Source organism: Vulpes lagopus, chromosome 2, assembly GCF_018345385.1.
Source record: "Vulpes lagopus strain Blue_001 chromosome 2, ASM1834538v1, whole genome shotgun sequence".
NCBI lineage: Eukaryota > Metazoa > Chordata > Mammalia > Carnivora > Canidae > Vulpes > Vulpes lagopus.
In genome coordinates this window covers 174,448,393-174,466,683 of record NC_054825.1, presented here as the reverse complement: position 1 = coordinate 174,466,683, position 18,291 = coordinate 174,448,393, and the positions used below count along the sequence as shown (strand labels likewise).

At 39.5% G+C, this 18,291-nt stretch overlaps 1 protein-coding gene across 1 annotated transcript in view; it reads left to right on the top strand.

Moving 5' to 3' along the window:
• Positions 1 to 312: 312 nt before the first annotated feature.
• The window catches only part of UBA2 (ubiquitin like modifier activating enzyme 2), a 41,701-nt gene continuing 23,722 nt past the window's right edge, over positions 313 to 18,291 (top strand). Inside the window, exons 1-8 of the mRNA XM_041744127.1 lie at positions 313 to 525; positions 2,700 to 2,783; positions 3,926 to 3,996; positions 5,368 to 5,432; positions 7,038 to 7,138; positions 8,831 to 8,952; positions 15,296 to 15,363; positions 15,789 to 15,910. Of these exons, the coding sequence (XP_041600061.1) occupies positions 388 to 525; positions 2,700 to 2,783; positions 3,926 to 3,996; positions 5,368 to 5,432; positions 7,038 to 7,138; positions 8,831 to 8,952; positions 15,296 to 15,363; positions 15,789 to 15,910 (771 nt within the window). The 5' untranslated portion in view covers positions 313 to 387. The remainder of the gene's footprint in view (positions 526 to 2,699; positions 2,784 to 3,925; positions 3,997 to 5,367; positions 5,433 to 7,037; positions 7,139 to 8,830; positions 8,953 to 15,295; positions 15,364 to 15,788; positions 15,911 to 18,291) is intronic.

The following is an 18,291-nucleotide window of genomic DNA, read 5'->3' as shown; positions in this document are numbered from 1 at the left end:
GTGACATCTGCTCTCTTGTTAATTTGCCAGAACTCTTTACATACAGCGGCATCTATTTTCAAACGCGCACGGAAGCCTCGGCTGGGAGTGCAAACCCCCCGCCTTACAAAGCCGGCCGCTGGGGTTCCCAAAGCCGGACGGCGGCTCCTGGCGCGTCGGCGACCACCGCCACCAGGCCGGGTCCGACGCGGCCGCGAGCGGGGCTTCGCGCTGGGCCCATCCTGCACGCGGCCGGGGCTCCCCGCGCGGCCCGGGCGTCGCCCGCTCGGCGCCAACGGCGGCCGCAGTGCGCAGGAACGGAAGTCGGGCCGCCCTTCCCCCACCTGCTTCCGGCCGCCGCTCAGTTCTCGCGCCTCCGCCTCCGCCGCGGCTCGTGGTCGTCCCGCCATGGCACTGTCGCGGGGGCTGCCCCGGGAGCTGGCCGAGGCCGTGGCCGGGGGCCGGGTGCTGGTGGTGGGCGCGGGCGGCATCGGCTGCGAGCTCCTCAAGAACCTCGTGCTCACCGGCTTCTCTCACATCGACCTGGTGAGGGCCCGGCGTGCGCGCGGGCTGAATGGCGGGCCGCCCGCGGGGGGCCGGGGCGCGGGGGGCGGCGGCGGGCCTCCAGGCCCCGGGGTCGTGGGCGCCCGCGGCGCCGCGCGGGACGCCGGGAGGCCGCGGGCCGGGGTCCTCCGGGCGCCCCTCCCCCCTCCCCCCCGGGGGCAGCGGCGGCGCTGGGCTGGGGGAGCGGCCTCGCGTGCCCGGCTCCCGCGGGGGGCGATGGTGCGCGCGTCGTGGGGTCGTGACCGTTGGTGTCGGCGGTCACGGGAGCCGGTGGCTGCTGAGCGCTCGTCCTGAGCCCCACGCAGTTCTGAGCGGTTAACTTGCCTTAACGCATCTTGTCTTCGCTGCCCCCGTAAGGTTGCAAACGCCATTTTCATCCCCCACCCCCTCACCCCCGCCGTTTTTAAAAAAGAAGAAGAAGAAGAAGAAAAGTGAGCTCTAGGAGCATTTTTTTTTTTTTTTTAAGTAACTTAGCGAAGCAAGTGGCAGGACTGCTTGGGGACCGGCGCTCCTCTGCTGTGGGTATAATCCGCGTGACTGTCCCTGTTATCTCCGTAGATAGCCCTAAACGTCCCCCAAGACGTTGGTGAGGATCGGGACTCTTGGCGCTCCTGTCCAGTGACTGTAATCTTAAATACTATTAAATGTGAACTTTTTTTTTTTTTTTTTTTTTTTAAGAAATTGGAGGTGTTAACGAGGAGGCTGGATGTGAGTTTAAGTCGTCTTGAAGGTGTAGTGGAAATACGGAATGGGGAAAAAAAAAAAAAAAGAAGTGACAGACTGAACTAAGAAATGATTTGGGGATGGGGGACCCGGCTGGAGAATTTACACATTTTTCCTTTGGCTGTTAGAAGGGTAGCCTGCCTTCCCATCCGGTTCTGGACCTCAGATCCAGATGGGATTTGTGCCCTGAGCTGGTAACTGCTGCTACACGTTTAAAAAGAACCGTTTTGTAATAGGACAGTAGATTGGGCGCCTGAAAAAGAAACGCTGATTTCTTTTTTTTTTATTATTTGATTTAATTTTTGTAATAAACGTGGAAAGTGCAGGTAGAAAATGTTTAGGTGGTTATATAGTGATTTTTTTTTTCAGAAATTATAACCTAAACTGTTGAAATGTTTCATGATAAGAACGTTTTGGTTACTCTATATAAGTTTGGAGTGGAATGAAGTCTTTAGTCGTTTTCTTCCATTATGTTTGTTTATTTATTCATGAGAGAGAGAGGCAGAGACACAGGCAGAGGGAGAAGCAGGCTCCATGCAGGGAGCCCAATATGGGATTTGATCCCAGGTCTCCAGGATCAGGCCCTGGGCGGAAGGGAGGCGCTCAACCGCTGAGCCACCCAGGAATCCCCCGTTATGTTTATTTTCAAGCAGCAGTTACTAGTAGTTAAAAGGTGACACTACTTCTTTAACCTTGTGTAGACCTTTCCTTTCGCAGCCCTTAGGTAACGATTATAATAAATGGAGTTGTGCGTGAATGAAGACTTGAACTAAAGCAGCAAAAATTCAGTAAATCTGCCAAGTATCATTTAAGAAAAACAAGTCAGATTAATATATTGGGTTTGATAGTAATTAATTAGATTGATAAATGAGTTACATATTCATTTTCCATAGACACATAATTTTATGCCATGTAAGGAATTTCCAAACATACTTGCCAGGATGATTAAACAAACAAACAAAAAAATGCATCCTTTCTAAAATATTTCTGAGAAAAATATCTCTGAAATTAAATCCTGACTTTTTTAAATTTATTTTTATTTTTTTAAGATTTTATTTATTTATTCATGAGAGACACAGAGGCAGAGACACAGTCAGAGGGAAAAATAGGCTCCATGCAGGGAGCCCGACCTGGGACTCGATCCCAGCGCCCGGGATCAAGCCCTGGGCCAAAGACGGCGATAAACTGCAGAGCCACCCGGGCTGCTGTTGACTTTTTTTTTCAATTAAGTCCCAAGTCCTTTTTTTTTTTTTAATGTGTTGTTTGTTATTTTTATCAGTTTGACAATTTTGGTATTGCTGGTTGAAAGTGAAAAGCATTTTCTCTGCTGATGTGACAAAGAGCAAGAGTTTGGGTTATGAATGCTGAAGATAGTAGTATTGCTCAAACATACTAGAAAATTTGTGATTTATCTGGAGTTTATGCACTTGTAGATTGATCTGGATACTATCGATGTCAGCAACCTCAACAGGCAATTTTTGTTTCAAAAGAAGCATGTTGGAAGATCAAAGGCCCAGGTAACTTTATTTTTCTTATACTTTTTGTCTTTATTCATTAATATTTGTGCACTTTGGTGTATCTTCTCTTTATGGTATCAGGTTAATTGGGACTCTTCAGTAGGAGGGAGAATTGGGGGAAGCTGCCTCTGTAAAAAGAGATTGTGAAGAATAAAAATAAAAAGATGTGGAATAAAGTACTAAAGACTACATCCTCCTGTTGTAGGGTGTTGAGGAAATAGATGTGCTCTACCAGGTCCTGTAAATGGTATTCCCTTCATATTTAGATTTCGCATTGTTTGCTTAGGGTGAGCTTTGTTCCAATGTTTCCTAGAGGTTGACTGCTCCTGTATTTGGGGGCAAGAGAAGGGACAGCCTCTGCTCCTGTCTTTTGTAGAAAAAGAGCCTTCCCTGAGGTTTTAGCCACCTTGGCTTTTCCTTAGTGCCTTGAATGTTCTATCTTGAATCAGTCTTAAAAAACATCTTTTTACTTTGCTTTTCTCCCAACCCTTTTGGCAAACTCCCACTCTGTTCTCTTTTTTAGTTTCCAAAATTTGGCTTCCTTCTCTAGAGATACACTCCAAATAAACCTTCTAGACTAAGTCAGACCTTCCTCTTATACAATTTCTACTTTTTTTTTTTTTTTAAGATATTTTTATTTATTTAAGTAATCTCTACACAACGTGGGGCCGGAACTCAAAACCCCGAGATCAAGAGTAGCCCGCTCTTCTGACTGAGCCAGCCAGGCACCCTACAGCTTCTCCTTTTTCTCTGTATCATTTATCATAGTTCATAGTTCTGTTTATGTACACTAATTAGCGTTACTTTGGTTTACTAAGTGCTTCATACAGATACTGGCACAAAGAAGATACTCAGTAAATGTTTATTGAATGAATAAATGACACTTATTTACTGCATTTTATATTCTTGTTGACGCTTGCTATTCATGTAGATGTGTATAAGGGAAGGAGCCAGCTCTCCTTTTATTTTATAAATATATATCATTTTAATCATTGAAATGCACATTTTTATATTTCTTTAGTTTTTAATACAAATAAGATATGTAAGTAGATGAAACAGTTTGTCATCCATAAATAAACTTGAAATACAGAGAATTGTAGCAATTGAGTAAATTAGTAATTTAGTGTTGTTTGTTTTTCCAGGTTGCCAAAGAAAGTGTACTGCAGTTTTACCCGAAAGCTAATATCATAGCCTATCATGACAGCATCATGAAGTATGTTCTAATTATTATGTTGCAAAACTGTTGTTTTGTGAATTAAACTTTGAAAGCATAAGGTATTTTTGTTAACTTGATCCAGGAGTTTGAAGTCCTTCTGCTTTTAAAAATGATTTTTCAAAAAATAAAAAATAAAAAAATAAAAATAAAAATGATTTTTCTATCCTAATTATAGAGAAGAAACTGCTGGTTATCAGGGGAGGTGGATGGGGATGGATTAAATAAGTGATGGGGATTAAGGAGGGCACTGTGATGAGCACCACGTGTTGTGTTGTATGTAAGTGTTGAGTCACTAAATAATATACTGTATGTTAACTAACTGGGATTTAAATTAAAAAAATTATTTTTCTAGATAAAATGTTATAGCTTGTACCCACATAATTAAGTAGAGTTTTTATAAATAGTTTATATAACGGATTTAAATGAGTTAGAGGCAAAATATTTTAATATTTTAAATAAGTTACTGAAACTTACACAGGGCCTTATGTTTTTGTTTTAAATAAAGATACACTAAACTATGAAAAATCCTTATATGTGAAAATTCAGACTTCTAAATATATCGCTCTCATTCTGATTGATTGCATCTGTGGTCTTTTTTAGTTTAAACGATTCCTTCCCAAAATAATTTGTTTGGACTATGACGTCTGTACTATAACACTAGAAATTGTGATGGGGGCCATATATAAATACGCTCTGATTTCAGTAAAGATAGAGTAAATACATAATTTTGGAAGTGTTGGGACAAAGGAACCCTGGGTCTGAATTGTCCTTTATAGTTGTTGTCTAGCTTACAAGCAAGTGGTATTAAAAATAATAACTTCTTGTCTGAGGTCTGCAATTAGAGTCTTTTACTTTCTCAGGAAATTTGTATCTCTAGTTTCTTTTATTCTCTGGATGTTTGCTCTGCAAACCTTCCTGTAGCTCTCTGTAACCCCTTTGCCCTGTGTTGCTTTCCCAGTGCTTCTAAAAGCAGGGACCCTAGAGGCCTGAACCCTGCCTGATCCTAACCATGTGAGGTGAAGTCAGAGGCCAGGCAGATCCTGGGAATGTGTTCTTTATATGTTCCCAGGCTGCCTGGCAAAGGCCTGTGGGACTGGTGAAGTCATGCCATCTTTCTGCCAGTTTGAGATCCTGCTCTTAGGCCCTAGATTGCTGGCCAGAAAGGATGCCTAGTCACAGGGAGTAAGGGGAAATTATTTCTTTGAAATCTGCTATGGTGTTTGGAAAAAGTCCAACCTATTATACCCCTAGTATCAATTATTTTTGCACTGTTATTTTAATATGCTTTTTAGGATACTGTATTCTGTGAAGATCAGGTGTAAGGCCAGTTGTTTTAGTGACATTGTTTTGTTTTGTTTTATTTTGTAGCCCTGACTATAATGTGGAATTTTTTCGACAATTTATATTGGTTATGAATGCTTTAGATAACAGAGGTGAGATTATTTTAATACATTTAATTTCTAAGTATTTCCCTTCCTCCAAAACAAGGCTGTTTTCCACTTGTAGCGTTTAAAGTATGTCCTAATGAGTTTCATGTAGAGGGAAGTAAGGTTAGCTTTAAAATTTACCAGTTGATTGTAACTTTAACTAGAACTGGTTTCAGGCAGGAATTTAGCTATCATTTACTCTGCTTGTTCTACCAAAAGGTGTGAATATAGAAGTTGTTAAAATCACTAAAGAGGGTGACTACATATGATATGTGGGTGTGTGCTTGTTTCAGAGTATCCCATCACTTAAGCAGTGTCACTTCCTTCATTTACATGGCGATCTAAGAAATATCAGTGCCTACATCTCATCTCAAAACCAGTTAAGTCAGTCTCTGAATGGGGCCTGAACATCTTTTTTTCCCAAGATTCCCACATAATTCTAAAGTGCAATCAGGGCTGTAAAACCACTGTTTTGAGATTGAGGCAACAGGATGTTCATGTAGATGCCATGGATCTTGAATTATTTTAGGTATAGCTCGTGTGCCAGGATAACAGACTGGATTCTGTTTAGACGTACACATTATTAGACCATGTAAGCTTTTCACAAATAGTGGGTGATGTTTCTTAAAATCAAGTGTTTTATAGCCAGGCATTGTTCTGCATGGGAAACATCTGTGGAGTGATTTGTAACAATTTTGAGCCAGAAATACCAAAGAATAAACACAAAGTAGCATGAGGAAGGGTCAGAGTTACCTTTTTTTTTTTTTTTTTTTAAGTTTTATTTATTTACTTGAGAAAGTAAGTGAGTGGGAGCAGTGGCAGAGAGAATCTCAAGCTGACCCTGAGCAAGGAGAACCCTGAGCGTGGAGCTGACACACAGGCCAGATACCAAGACCCTGAGATTGTGACCTGAGCCAAAACCAAGAGTGGGGTACTCAACTGACTGAGCCACCCACACGTCCCAGAATGACTTTTAACTAGACTCCTTTTTCTTCCCCTTGGCCTCAAACTGCCTTAATAGTTCCAAGTTGATGTTCTGTATTCTCCATTCACTTCTATATGTTACCTACTAATTTTTTTAGAATAATAGTAAGAACTCAAAACACATTGAAGCAATGCTTTAGCTAAGATTAATAGAGTAGGCACAGCAATAGAAGAAAAAGGCGACGCTTTGGGATTTAAAAATTATTTATAGGGGTACTTTCCAATGGAGTAAATTTGTGCTATAAATTATGTTTGAAATTTTGCTAGTGAATGTCTCTTAAATATAGCAGTTTTATTTACTCTGGTCATAGCTATAAGAAAATTGCATTGAAATAAAAAAAACAATAGTTCGGGTAAATGTTATCCTAACTAAAGGTAATTGTTTTTTTTTTTCCCCCGTAAATTACTGCTAACTAGGGACACCTGGGTGGCTCAGCGATTGAGTGTTTGCCTTTGGTTCAGGGCGTGATCCCAGAGTCCCGGGATCGGGTCCCGCATTGGGCTCCCTGTGAGGAGCCTGCTTCTCCGTCTGCCTGTGTCTCTGCGTCTCTCTCTCTCTGACTTTCATGAGTAAATAAATAAACTCTTTAAAAACAAAAACACTGCTAACTAGTATTTTTCTTCCAGCTGCTCGCAACCATGTTAATAGGATGTGCCTGGCAGCTGATGTTCCTCTTATTGAGAGTGGAACTGCTGGTTACCTTGGGCAAGTAACTACCATCAAAAAGGTAAAGTAAGTTTTTTACTTCCCAAATAATTTTTTTGGACCTTAAGGGAGGGAAGAAGTAAATTTTGAATTTATATGATATGGGCTGGTCAGCATCCAAGAAACAGGGATTTTTGTACTGTGATAAAACATAGATACTATAAAAGTAATGAAAAGAATATAGGGCAGAGATTTTTTAGCTTGGTGCTATTTTGCTTCTGTAGCTTATATATTAAAATTATTAGACTGGTAAGCTTAATAAAATTACATTTACAAATTCTTTGTAGCTATGAGACCGCATGTCATGCTGTAGTTGACATGATAAAACAGTCTTCTGCAAAATTACTTTTTATCTGAAGTCTGGACTCAGTAGATCTTTGAAGAGTACTTTGAAAATTTTTGGTGTATTTCTGAAATATTTCAAACAGAATAATAGAGCAAATGAATACTTGTAGACTTACAATGGAGTTTTACAAAATTCAACGTTGTCCTCTTTTTCCTCTTAGTTCTTTTAGGAAATTAAACATAGTTACATATGAGGAATCATTTTGCAGGTTTTGAAACCAAAACTTGGATTACATTCCTTAAAATTTGCTACTTTTGTCTGTTACTTGGCAGTTTACCCATATTGAAAATTGTGGCTCTGCTTCTTTCCTTTTAGCTGGTAAATACTAGTATTAGAAGCTTATTTAGTATCCTTTTACAAAGACTTTTGTAAATATCAGTGTGTATTAAATTTACTTAAATCACTAGGGTCATTCAGAGTCTGTTCATAAGTTCAGCAGTAGTTCTCTTTTCCACTGTGATTTGACGGATGGCTGCTTGTCATATGGCTGCTGCCCCCAAGAAAGTTACTGTGAAAGATACTAGAAATGGTACTATGGAGAACGTCCTGGATTTGCTGCTACATATGTTAAAACAATATTTCCAGGTTTTGGTTCTTTAACCAGTATTAGAAAGACATTGCTCATTAACATGATCCTAAGGTACTAGTATGTATTAAGACTGAGGTTGAGAATTGCTGAAATGAGGAATATTCATTTATGGTTTTGAAAAATTGTCTTAGGTGCCATAGACTTGTTCCAAAGATTCCTTACATTGCAAATTAAAATGTAACCCTAGCTCAACAAAATGAAGATTTTACTTGGTGGTAATCTAGGATTTTTCTGTATACATAGGTGGTTCTTGAAATGAATAATTATTTTTAGCTTTCTTAACTTTTAGGAGATTATAAGGTAAGGCTATGAATAATATTTAAATAACTGAGGTTCACACCTTTGAGAGATAATTGGTTAGAAAGCTATTATTTGTAAAAAAAAAAAAAAAGCTGTTATTTGTCTTTTAGTAGTTTTTCTTTTGTTTAGTGTGATTAAGGGAAACTTCATATTGATATTCAGGTGCAGTTGGGGTTTTTTTTTTTTTGTTTGTTTGTTTTTTGGTTTTTTTTTTTTTTTTTAGCTTGTGAGTGGTGCTTACTGGACCAGGAGTCAAGAATCCTGGCTTAGGTTTAGCTGTGACTGTGATTCATTCAATTCACATTTCTTACAGTTTCTCCTCTGTAAAGGAAGAATTTTGGAGTCACTGATATTTTAAAATATGCTTGACAGTATAAAATCCAGTTAGAGTAGATGAATGATTGTTTATTATATTACTTTATAATGTTGAGAAACCACCAGTGTGGGATAAATGACTTTCTCATATCCTGACTTTGCAGGGTGTAACTGAGTGTTATGAATGTCATCCCAAACCTACCCAGAGAACTTTTCCTGGCTGTACAATTCGTAACACACCATCAGAACCTATTCATTGCATCGTTTGGGCAAAGTATTTGTTCAAGTAAGAGTGTATCTATTTCTGGGCATATTTTCAGTATTGTCGATGGGAAATGGGGTCATTTTTATTTAAATATTTTGGAGAGATTGTCCTTAGGAGGAATATTCTTTTAAATATGGCAAAGAGACACTTCAGTAGCTTTCTTTTGATATCTCTTGCGCTAAATTCAGCCAACATTGTATCCATACCTGTTAACATACCATAGACTATTTAGGAAGCCTGATATTGGAGACAGGCATGTAACTAAAGGAATACAAATTTGTGTATTTGGAATTATAAAAACAGCAGCAACTCATTGGTTAAAAAAAGATCACGGGGGAGTGCCTGGGTGGCTCAGTCAGTTAAGGATCTACCTTTAGCTTGGGGCGTGTCCCAGGGCCCTGTTAGTGGGGAGCCTGCTTCTCTCTCTCTCTCTCTCCCCCTCTGACCCTCCACCCCCACTTCTTTGTGCTCTCTCTTTCAAATAAGTAAAATCTTTTTTTTTAAACCGAGATTGTGGAAAATAAAAAAAATATTTTGTAATGATAATGAAAATAATACATGTGAAACTTGGATGCATTGAATATGGCAGTTGTTAGAAAAGTTCTAGGCATATACACATAAAGAAAGATGAACCTTAATGAGCTAAGGACCCAATTTATATTGGAAAAAGGATAAACTCCAAGGAAATTAGTGGGAAGGAGGTAATTGAGATAAGGGGGAAAAATACTTCTTTGAGTTGAGTCATGAAAAGGAGAGAGAAATAACTAAATGAGGAATATAATCTCAGGACAGATTTACGTAATAGTAAATAACAAAAGGATGATAATAAAAAGACCATGCTGGTATACAGAAATTTTTAATGATCTGGATAAATTCATTTAAAAAAAAAAAGAGCACAGTGAGGAGGGACAGAGGAAGAAAATCTCAAGCAGACTCCATGCTGAGCATGGAGCCCAGTAAGGGGGTCGGTCTCACTACTTGTGAAATTACCATCTGGACCAAAACTGAGAGTCAGATCCTTAACTGACTGCTTGCTACTCAGGCACTATTGGATAAATTCACTGTGAAAAAAACTGACTCAAAGAAATAGAAAGCCTCAATAGTACTATGCCTTAGGGGAATTTAACCAGTGTTTTAAATTCTGAGTGATGCACCAAACTTAGGTGAATTTACTGGTGATCTCCACTGAACTTGAAAGTACTATATCAAAATAATGTTAAGTAAACTATCCCATAGACATTTTTTTTTATTTTTAAAAAAAATTTTTTTTAAATTTTTATTTATTTATGATAGTCACACAGAGAGAGAGAGAGAGGCAGAGACATAGGCAGAGGGAGAATCAGGCTCCATGCACCGGGAGCCCGATGTGGGATTCGATCCCGGGTCTCGAGGATTGTGCCCTGGGCCAAAGGCAGGCGCTAAACCGCTGCGCCACCCAGGGTTCCCGACATTTTTTTTTTAAATGAATATTAGTTTACATTTACAGGACTGTCATGTCTTTGATAACAAAACCACATAAGGTCATTATGGAGTAACAGAATTTTAAGCCTTTTTTTTTTAAGCTTTATTTGTTTTAGTGTGTCCACATTCTTGTAAGAGTGTGGGGAGGGCCTCAACGGGGAAAGAGAGAGAAGCAGATTCCCTGCAGAGCTCAGAGCCCGACATAGGGCTCAGTCTCATGACTCTAAGATCACGACCCTGAGACAAAATCAAGAGTTAGATGCTGAACTGACTTAGCCACCCAGAGACCCTCAAGACATTCTTATTTATAAATGTAGATACAAAAGTCCTGTACAAAATAGTAGCATACAAATCTAGAATTTTGTAAAACAGAAGGTGTGCCATGACCAGGTTGTATTTATTCCAAGAATATAAGCCCAGTTTAATAAAGGTCTTTCACTTCATTAAGAAATTAAAGAGGGGGCAGCCCGGGTGGCTCAGCAGTTTAGCACTGCCGTCAGCCCAGGGCTGGATCCTGGAGACCCAGGATCGAGTCCCACATCTAGGCTCCCTGCATGGAGCCTGCTTCTCCCTCTGCCTATGTCTCTGCCTCTCTCTCTCTCTCTGTCTCATGAATAAATACAAATCTTTAAAAAAAGAGGGAGAGAAACTATATAATCAAGATGTAGAAAAAGCATCTGACAAAATTTAGCAAACATCATTTCATGACAAATTCTTAGTGAATTAAAATTTTATCATCCTGGTAAAAGATATCTTTACAAACCTACAACCAACACTGATTTCCTTATTGATTGAGGTATAATGTATATGCACTCAGAAAAGTACACATATAATAATGGTATGACAGTGAAATTTCACAAAAAACATACTTACAAACTTTAAGTGGTAAACTTTTTCTTTTTAACAGATTTTACTTTTTAGAAATTTAAGATTTTCAGCAAAATTGAGGAGGTACAGAGTTCCCCCATTGTTTCTTGTGTTAGTATGATACATACGTAGTAATTAATGAACCACTGTTGATCCTTTTTTGTTAACTGAAGTCCATGGTTTATTCAGAGATCTTTCGTTTTTACCTAGTGTCCCTTTTTTGTTCCAGGGTACCACATTACCGTTAGTTGGGTCAGGTCTCTTTAGGCCTTAGGCCTCCTTTGGCTGTGATACTTTTTCAGACTTTCCTCCTTTTTGATGACCTGATAATTTTGAGGAGTGCTAGTCAGGTATTTTGTTAAGATGCTTTACTATGGGAAATTTTTTTGTGTCTGTTAACACTGTCATGAGCTATTGGAAGGGAAATCACACAGGTAGGTAAATTGCCATTTTCATGACATCATATGAAGAGTAAATATATTATTGAAGTATTGATGTGGTTTATAACTTAATGTTGGCCTTGATCATTTAACTAAGGTAGTGTTTGCCAGGCTTCTCCACTGTAAAGTTAACTCTGCCCCCCCCCCCCTTTTTTTTTAAGATTTTATTTATTTATCCATGAGAGACACAGAATGGCAGAGACAGGCAGAGGGAGAAGCAGGCTCCATACAGGGAGCCCAACGCAGGACTTGATCCTGGGTCTCCAGGATCACACCCTGGGCTGAAGGCAGGGCTAAACTGCTGAGCCACCTGGGCTGCCCTGCTCCCCTTTCTATATTGTATCGTACACTTCAGAAGGAAGTCAATGTGTGCATCTCACACCTAAGGAATGGGAGCTGTGTTTGTTTTCTTGAGAGCATAGTGTCTATGTAGAGTTCTTCTGCCTGGAAAATTTTTCTCACCTATTTATTGATTTATTCATCATTTATATCAGTATGCAGTCATTAAATATATTTTTCAGGTTAAATCCAGTAGTATGTTTGTTGCTCAGTTTTGGCTACTGGGAATTCTTTATTTTGGGTCTGTGCTCTTAGACATACTGCCATCAATGGGGGGGAGGATGTTTAGGGAGTAATACCTTGCTTTCTGGTACTAGATGTTCCAGGCTCATCATGTTATTTCCTGCTGTAGAATCAGACTTTTCTCCAAGGAGCCTTGGTTCCTTTTATTAAAGAATGGATTTAGAAATCAAGATTTGAATGTTTGGCATGCAATGGTATCATTTCTTTTAGGCTCTCTTAACTAATAGAGCAAAGAATATATTTTATACTAATCTGTATATGTGTACAAATTTATAAACATTTCAGTATCCATCCTTATCTATATTAAGCTAAATGTGAATTCATACTAGTGTCTCCAGCTCTACTCCATTAGTACACGGATCATTCTAGCCTCCTCCCCGTGCTTATCTGTATAGTCCCACTCCAACAGGCAGAAACTTCCACTCTTTGCCATCCATATACTTAATATAAGCATTCTTTTATTTATTTATTTATTTTTAAGATTTTCTTTATCCATGAGAGACACAGAGAGAGGGGCAGAGGGAGAAGCTCCCTGTGGGGAGCCCTATGCAGGACTGGATCCCAGGACCCTGGGATCACGACCTGAGCCAAAGGCACATGCTCAACCACTGAGCCACGAAGGGGCCCCTAAGTTATTTTTTAAAGATTTTTTTTATTTGAGGGAGTGCATGCATGAGTTGGAGGGAGAGGGAGAAGCAGACCCCCATTGAACCTGACTAAGGCCTTGATCCCAGGACCTTGAGATGAGGACCCCAGCTGAAGGCAGACACCCAACCAACAGAGCCACCTACATGCCTCGATACAAGCATTATTTTTAATGATAAAAGTTAAAAATCAACTCTCTGAAATGATAGCGTGAAGGAGATTGCTGCTTCAATTTGGTGTTGTAATGAAGTTCCTAGCCAGCACAATAAGACAAAATTCAGGAGTAAGAGTTGATTAAGAAGAAACAAAACTTGTTTGCATATAGTTTGAAAAGCTCCAAAGAATCTATAGACAAATTATTAGAAATAATTAGTTGGCCATGTTGCTGAACTCAATCCCAAGACCCCAGGATCACACCCTGGGCCAAAGGCAGGCGCTAAACCGCTGAGCCACCCAGGCATCCTAATGTGAAATTTTAATATAAGCTAAAAGTAACTTACAGTATGTTACTGGTACAGAAATAGAAACACAGCCCTTGGGACAATGCAAAGCTCTAGGCCAGGGGTGCATTAAGAGATCCCAGATGAAAGAAGGGATTGAATTAAAGGTAGGACAATTTATTATCAATGTAGAAAAAAATGCTCCAAATAGTATATACAAATTAAGTCCAGATAGATTTTTTTAAAGGTTTTATTTATTTATTCATGAGAGAGAGAGAGAGAGAGGCAGAGATACAGGCAGAGGAAGAAGCAGGGAGCCCAGTGTGGGACTCAATCCTGGGTCTCCAGGATCACGACCTGGGCTGAAGGCAGTGCTAAACTGCTGACCCACCCAGGCTGCCCTAGATAGATTATTTAGATGTCAAAGGAAAAACATTATCTTTCTAATATGAGGGAAAATCTTTAGGAAACAATCTCAAGACTCAAAAAAGTGATAATCATAAAAGAAAGGATTGATTCATTTGAATCCATTAAATATTATTTGTCAAAAGACTGTATATATGAGAAAATATTTGCAACACAAATTCAACTAAAAATTATGATCTTAGAATATATTCCTGTAATCAAGAAATAAACAACCTGACAAAATAATACAAATAGGCATTTTCACTTAGAGGGAAACCCACATAGGCAGTAAGCAAATGAAGATGTATTTAACTTCATGACTAACTTCGTGAAAACTAAGAGTAAAATTATAAGGTACCATTTTATTCTTGGTAGGTTAGCAAAATGTTAAGTCTAGGGGGGAGTGAATTAATAGGAACTCGTGCATGCCTTGTGGGAGGTGGAAATTGATGCAGTGACTTTGGGAAACAAGTGGACATTACAAACAAGTCTTGTAAACTCTATCAGGAGCTTCTTTTTAACTGCAAAGGATACCTTTAAAAAGCTTTCTTCTAAGTCAAGTACTTGAGGAAAGGTTGGAACATTATATTCCTGTAACTGCTATGAAGTACTTTTTAGGATAACTGGATTAACAAAACAGAATTCCTGCTTAATATATTGTTTAAGGCCTTTTAGTAGTAAAGATATATATTACCATGAAAAAAAAGTCTTACTCTTTATTCTTAGACCTAGATCAGCGCCCAGCATGTAGCAGATGTGTAATAATGTTTTTTTAATAGCTAGTTACAGGTATACTTCACAAGTGCCAATCTGGCATTAGAATGTTCTCCAACTTGGAATGTAAAAGCTGTGTCTTGATCAAATATTTTAATGTAGAAATTTGCAGACGCTAAATGATAGGAATGAACATAGATGTGCTAAAATTTAGCCTGCTGTGTATTATGGTTGAAATTAGAATGCAAACTATCTGAACAGGTTGCTTTAATACTTTTAAGTTATGGAATATAATTTATCTTTTTTTTAATTTTTTTTTTTAGTCTTTTTATTTATGATAGAGAGAGGCAGAGACATAGGCAGAGGGAGAAGCAGGCTCCATGCACCAGGAGCCCGACGTGGGATTCGATCCCGGGTCTCCAGGATCGCGCCCTGGGCCAAAGGCAGGCGCCAAACCGCTGCGCCACCCAGGGATCCCCTCTTTTTTTTAAATTTTTATTTATTTATGATAGTCACACAGAGAGAGAGAGAGAGAGGCAGAGATATAGGCAGAGGGAGAAGCAGGCTCCATGCACCAAGAGCCCGATGTGGGATTCGATCCCGGGTCTCCAGGATTGCGCCCTGGGCCAAAGGCAGGCGCCAAACCGCTGCGCTACCCAGGGATCCCGAATATAATTTATCAATTGTTTATTATTCATTCCTTCTAAAGATTTGGAATATTCTAAATTAGTTGTTTTGGGGGGAAGTAGGAAAAGTAAACCTTTGTTCAGAATTTTTTTTTTGAACATTAAATATTTATTGCTCTTATAGCCAGTTGTTTGGGGAAGAAGATGCTGATCAAGAAGTATCCCCTGACAGAGCTGACCCTGAAGCTTCCTGTGAGTAGATGGGGGATGTTATCTTACTTAGTGAGCACTACCTTTATTTGGCTAACTTGATAGCATGAGGAGAAACAAAATAATTGCTTTTTTATGTTACATAGTATATTATGTATTTAAAATGGATTATTAAAACATGAGTAGTCCCATTTGTGGTGAAGACAAGGTGCAGAAATTTTACAAATGCAATAAATAGAGCAGAGAGTTTTCAGATCTGATTACAGGTCCATATTTTGCACTGTTCTACATGTGGCTGTCAGAAACTGAAATAGAAGATGCTCATGAGTGTATTATTTTCCTTTGTCTTTGAACTCAGAAGGTCATGTGCAGGTGACTTCCATGAAAGACTCTTTCTCCCTCAAAGGTAGATGAGAGGTTGGTTCTACTTTACCATAACTGCGAATAAAATGGTGTTCATTCTATAGGGGAACCAATGGAAGCTGAAGCCAGAGCCAGAGCATCTAATGAAGATGGTGACATTAAACGTATTTCCACTAAGGAATGGGCTAAATCAACTGGATATGATCCAGTTAAACTTTTTACCAAGGTTAGATTTACTTTCTTTATAATTATGGATTAGTTTATTATTCTGTTTGTTTTAAAATAGTAAACGAAATAGGGTTGCCTGGGTGGCTCAGTCAGTTAAAGTGTCTTCCTTCAGCTCGGGTCATGATTTCCAGGGTCCTGGGATCAGGCTCTGCATCGGGCTCCCTGCTCAGTGGGAAGCCTGTTTCTCCCTCTCCTCCCCACTCATGCTCTCTCTCTCTCTCAAATAAAATCTTAAAAAAATAAAAATGAAATCTGAGCCTGAAGTTTAAAAAAAAGTACATGAAATAGATGCTTTTTATGCCCAGTGTTGTCTTAATAAGTTGATTGATGTCATCAGGATAAGCAGTTTTGGGAATTTCCTAAAACGGTATAGAAATTAAAATAGAAAGGCTCCCTTATATATGTCTGGTTGGCTTTCCTTCCCTCATTTTGACTGAACCTCTTGATTTTCCTTGTAATTGACCTTCCTGCTGTTTCTCATCTTCTTTTAGATCCATCCTGCTCAGATCTCTTGGGACGCTGATGGACATTTACTGAATTAGTCTTGAATCCCTAATTCTGTCATTCTTGGACAAATCCCTCTTCATTAGTATATATTTGCTTGCTGAATATATGTAGAGAAATCTACAAGATTGTTTTAATTGGCTCTATCTAATTATAGCCCAGCTAGATTTTCATGTCTGTGTTTAAAAGTTTTTTTTCCTTCTTTTGCCTCCACTCCCTAGCAAGTTTATCATAATAGATACTTGGAGATTTGTTACCCTTTTTTTTATATATAAGATTTTATTTATTTATTCATGAGAGACACGGTGGGGAGGGGGCAGGGAAGAGACACAGGCAGAGGGAGAAGCAGGCTCCATCCATGCAGGGAGGCTGACGTGGGACTCAGTCCCTGGTCTCCAGGATCACTCCCTGGACTGAAGACCGCGCTAAACTGCTGAGCCACCCGGGCTACCCAGCCTTTTTCTTTAAAGAAAAAAAAAAGATTTTATTTATTCATGAGAGGCACATAGAGTCAGAGACATAGACAGAGGGAAGCAGGCTCCCTGCCGGGAACCTGATGTGGGACTCAATCACAGAACCGTGGGATCATGCCCTGAGCCAAAGGCAAATGCTCAACCACTGAGCCACCCAGGAGTCCCTCTTAGCTTTTCTTGAATTACCCTAATACAATAGGTAAATCTTACTATCCTTACTGAGCAGATGACCTTAAGAATATATTAACAGGCTTGTAGCCATTGGACAAAAGCACCCATTAAGAGCAGGTCCCACTTCATGCAAACTTTTTTTTCTCTCCCGCTACTTGAGAGAAATTGCTGTGAAAAAAGGTTCATTTACTTTTCCTTTGTACCTTTGTCTTTTTTATTTTTATTTTTTTAAGATTTTATTTATTTATTCATGAGAGATACAGAGAGTCAGAGACACAGGCAGAGGGAGAAGCAGGTGCCATGCAGGGAGCCTGATGTGGGACTCCAGGATCACACCCTGGGCTGAAGGCAGGTGTTAAACTGCTGAGCCACCTAGGGATCCCAGTCTTTTTTTTTTTTTTTTTTAAATAGGCTTCATGGTGAATGTGGGGCTTGAATTCAAAACCCTGAGATTGTGGGGATCCCTGGGTGGCTCAGCAGTTTATTTATTTTTTAAGATTTTATTTATTCATGAGACACACAGAGAGAGAGGCAGAGACACAGGCAGGGGGAGAAGCAGTCTCCATGCAGGGAGCCCGACACGGGACTCGATCCTGGGTCTCCAGGATCATGCCCTGGACTGAAGGCAGATGCTCACCCGCTGAGCCCCCTGGGCTGCCCTGTGTGTGTGTGTGTGTGTGTGTGTGTGTGTGTGTGTGTGTGTTATGAATAAATAATAAAATCTTAAAAAAAAAACAGATTGAGAATCAACATGCTCTAATGACTGAACCAGCCAGGCACCCCCTGTAACTTATTTATTTATCACTATATTTTTGCCAGTTTAATTGCAGTAAGCTTTGGTGTGGTTCTGCTTTTCTTGATTTTGGTGGGAGTTCTCTGTGTTCCCCAGATCTGAATGGGAAAGTCTTTATCTCCCATTTTGAATAGTATGTTTGCCGGTTAAAGTATTCTTGGCCATAGGTTTTTGCCATTTGGCACTTTGACTATATCATGCCACTTCTGGCTTGAAAAGTTTCTGCTGAACAATATGCTAGCCTTAAAGAGTTTCCCTTTTAAGTTACTGTCTTTTGTCTTCTTTAAAATTGTTTTCTTTATCACCATGTTTTGCCAATTCAGTTTTTTTTACTGTATTTTTCAAACAGTATTTTCTTTTTGCCCTGCATCTTGATCTTTCCTGGTTCCTTCTGTCTGCTTTCCAACATGTACAGGTTCCGCTATCCAAAGCAAATAG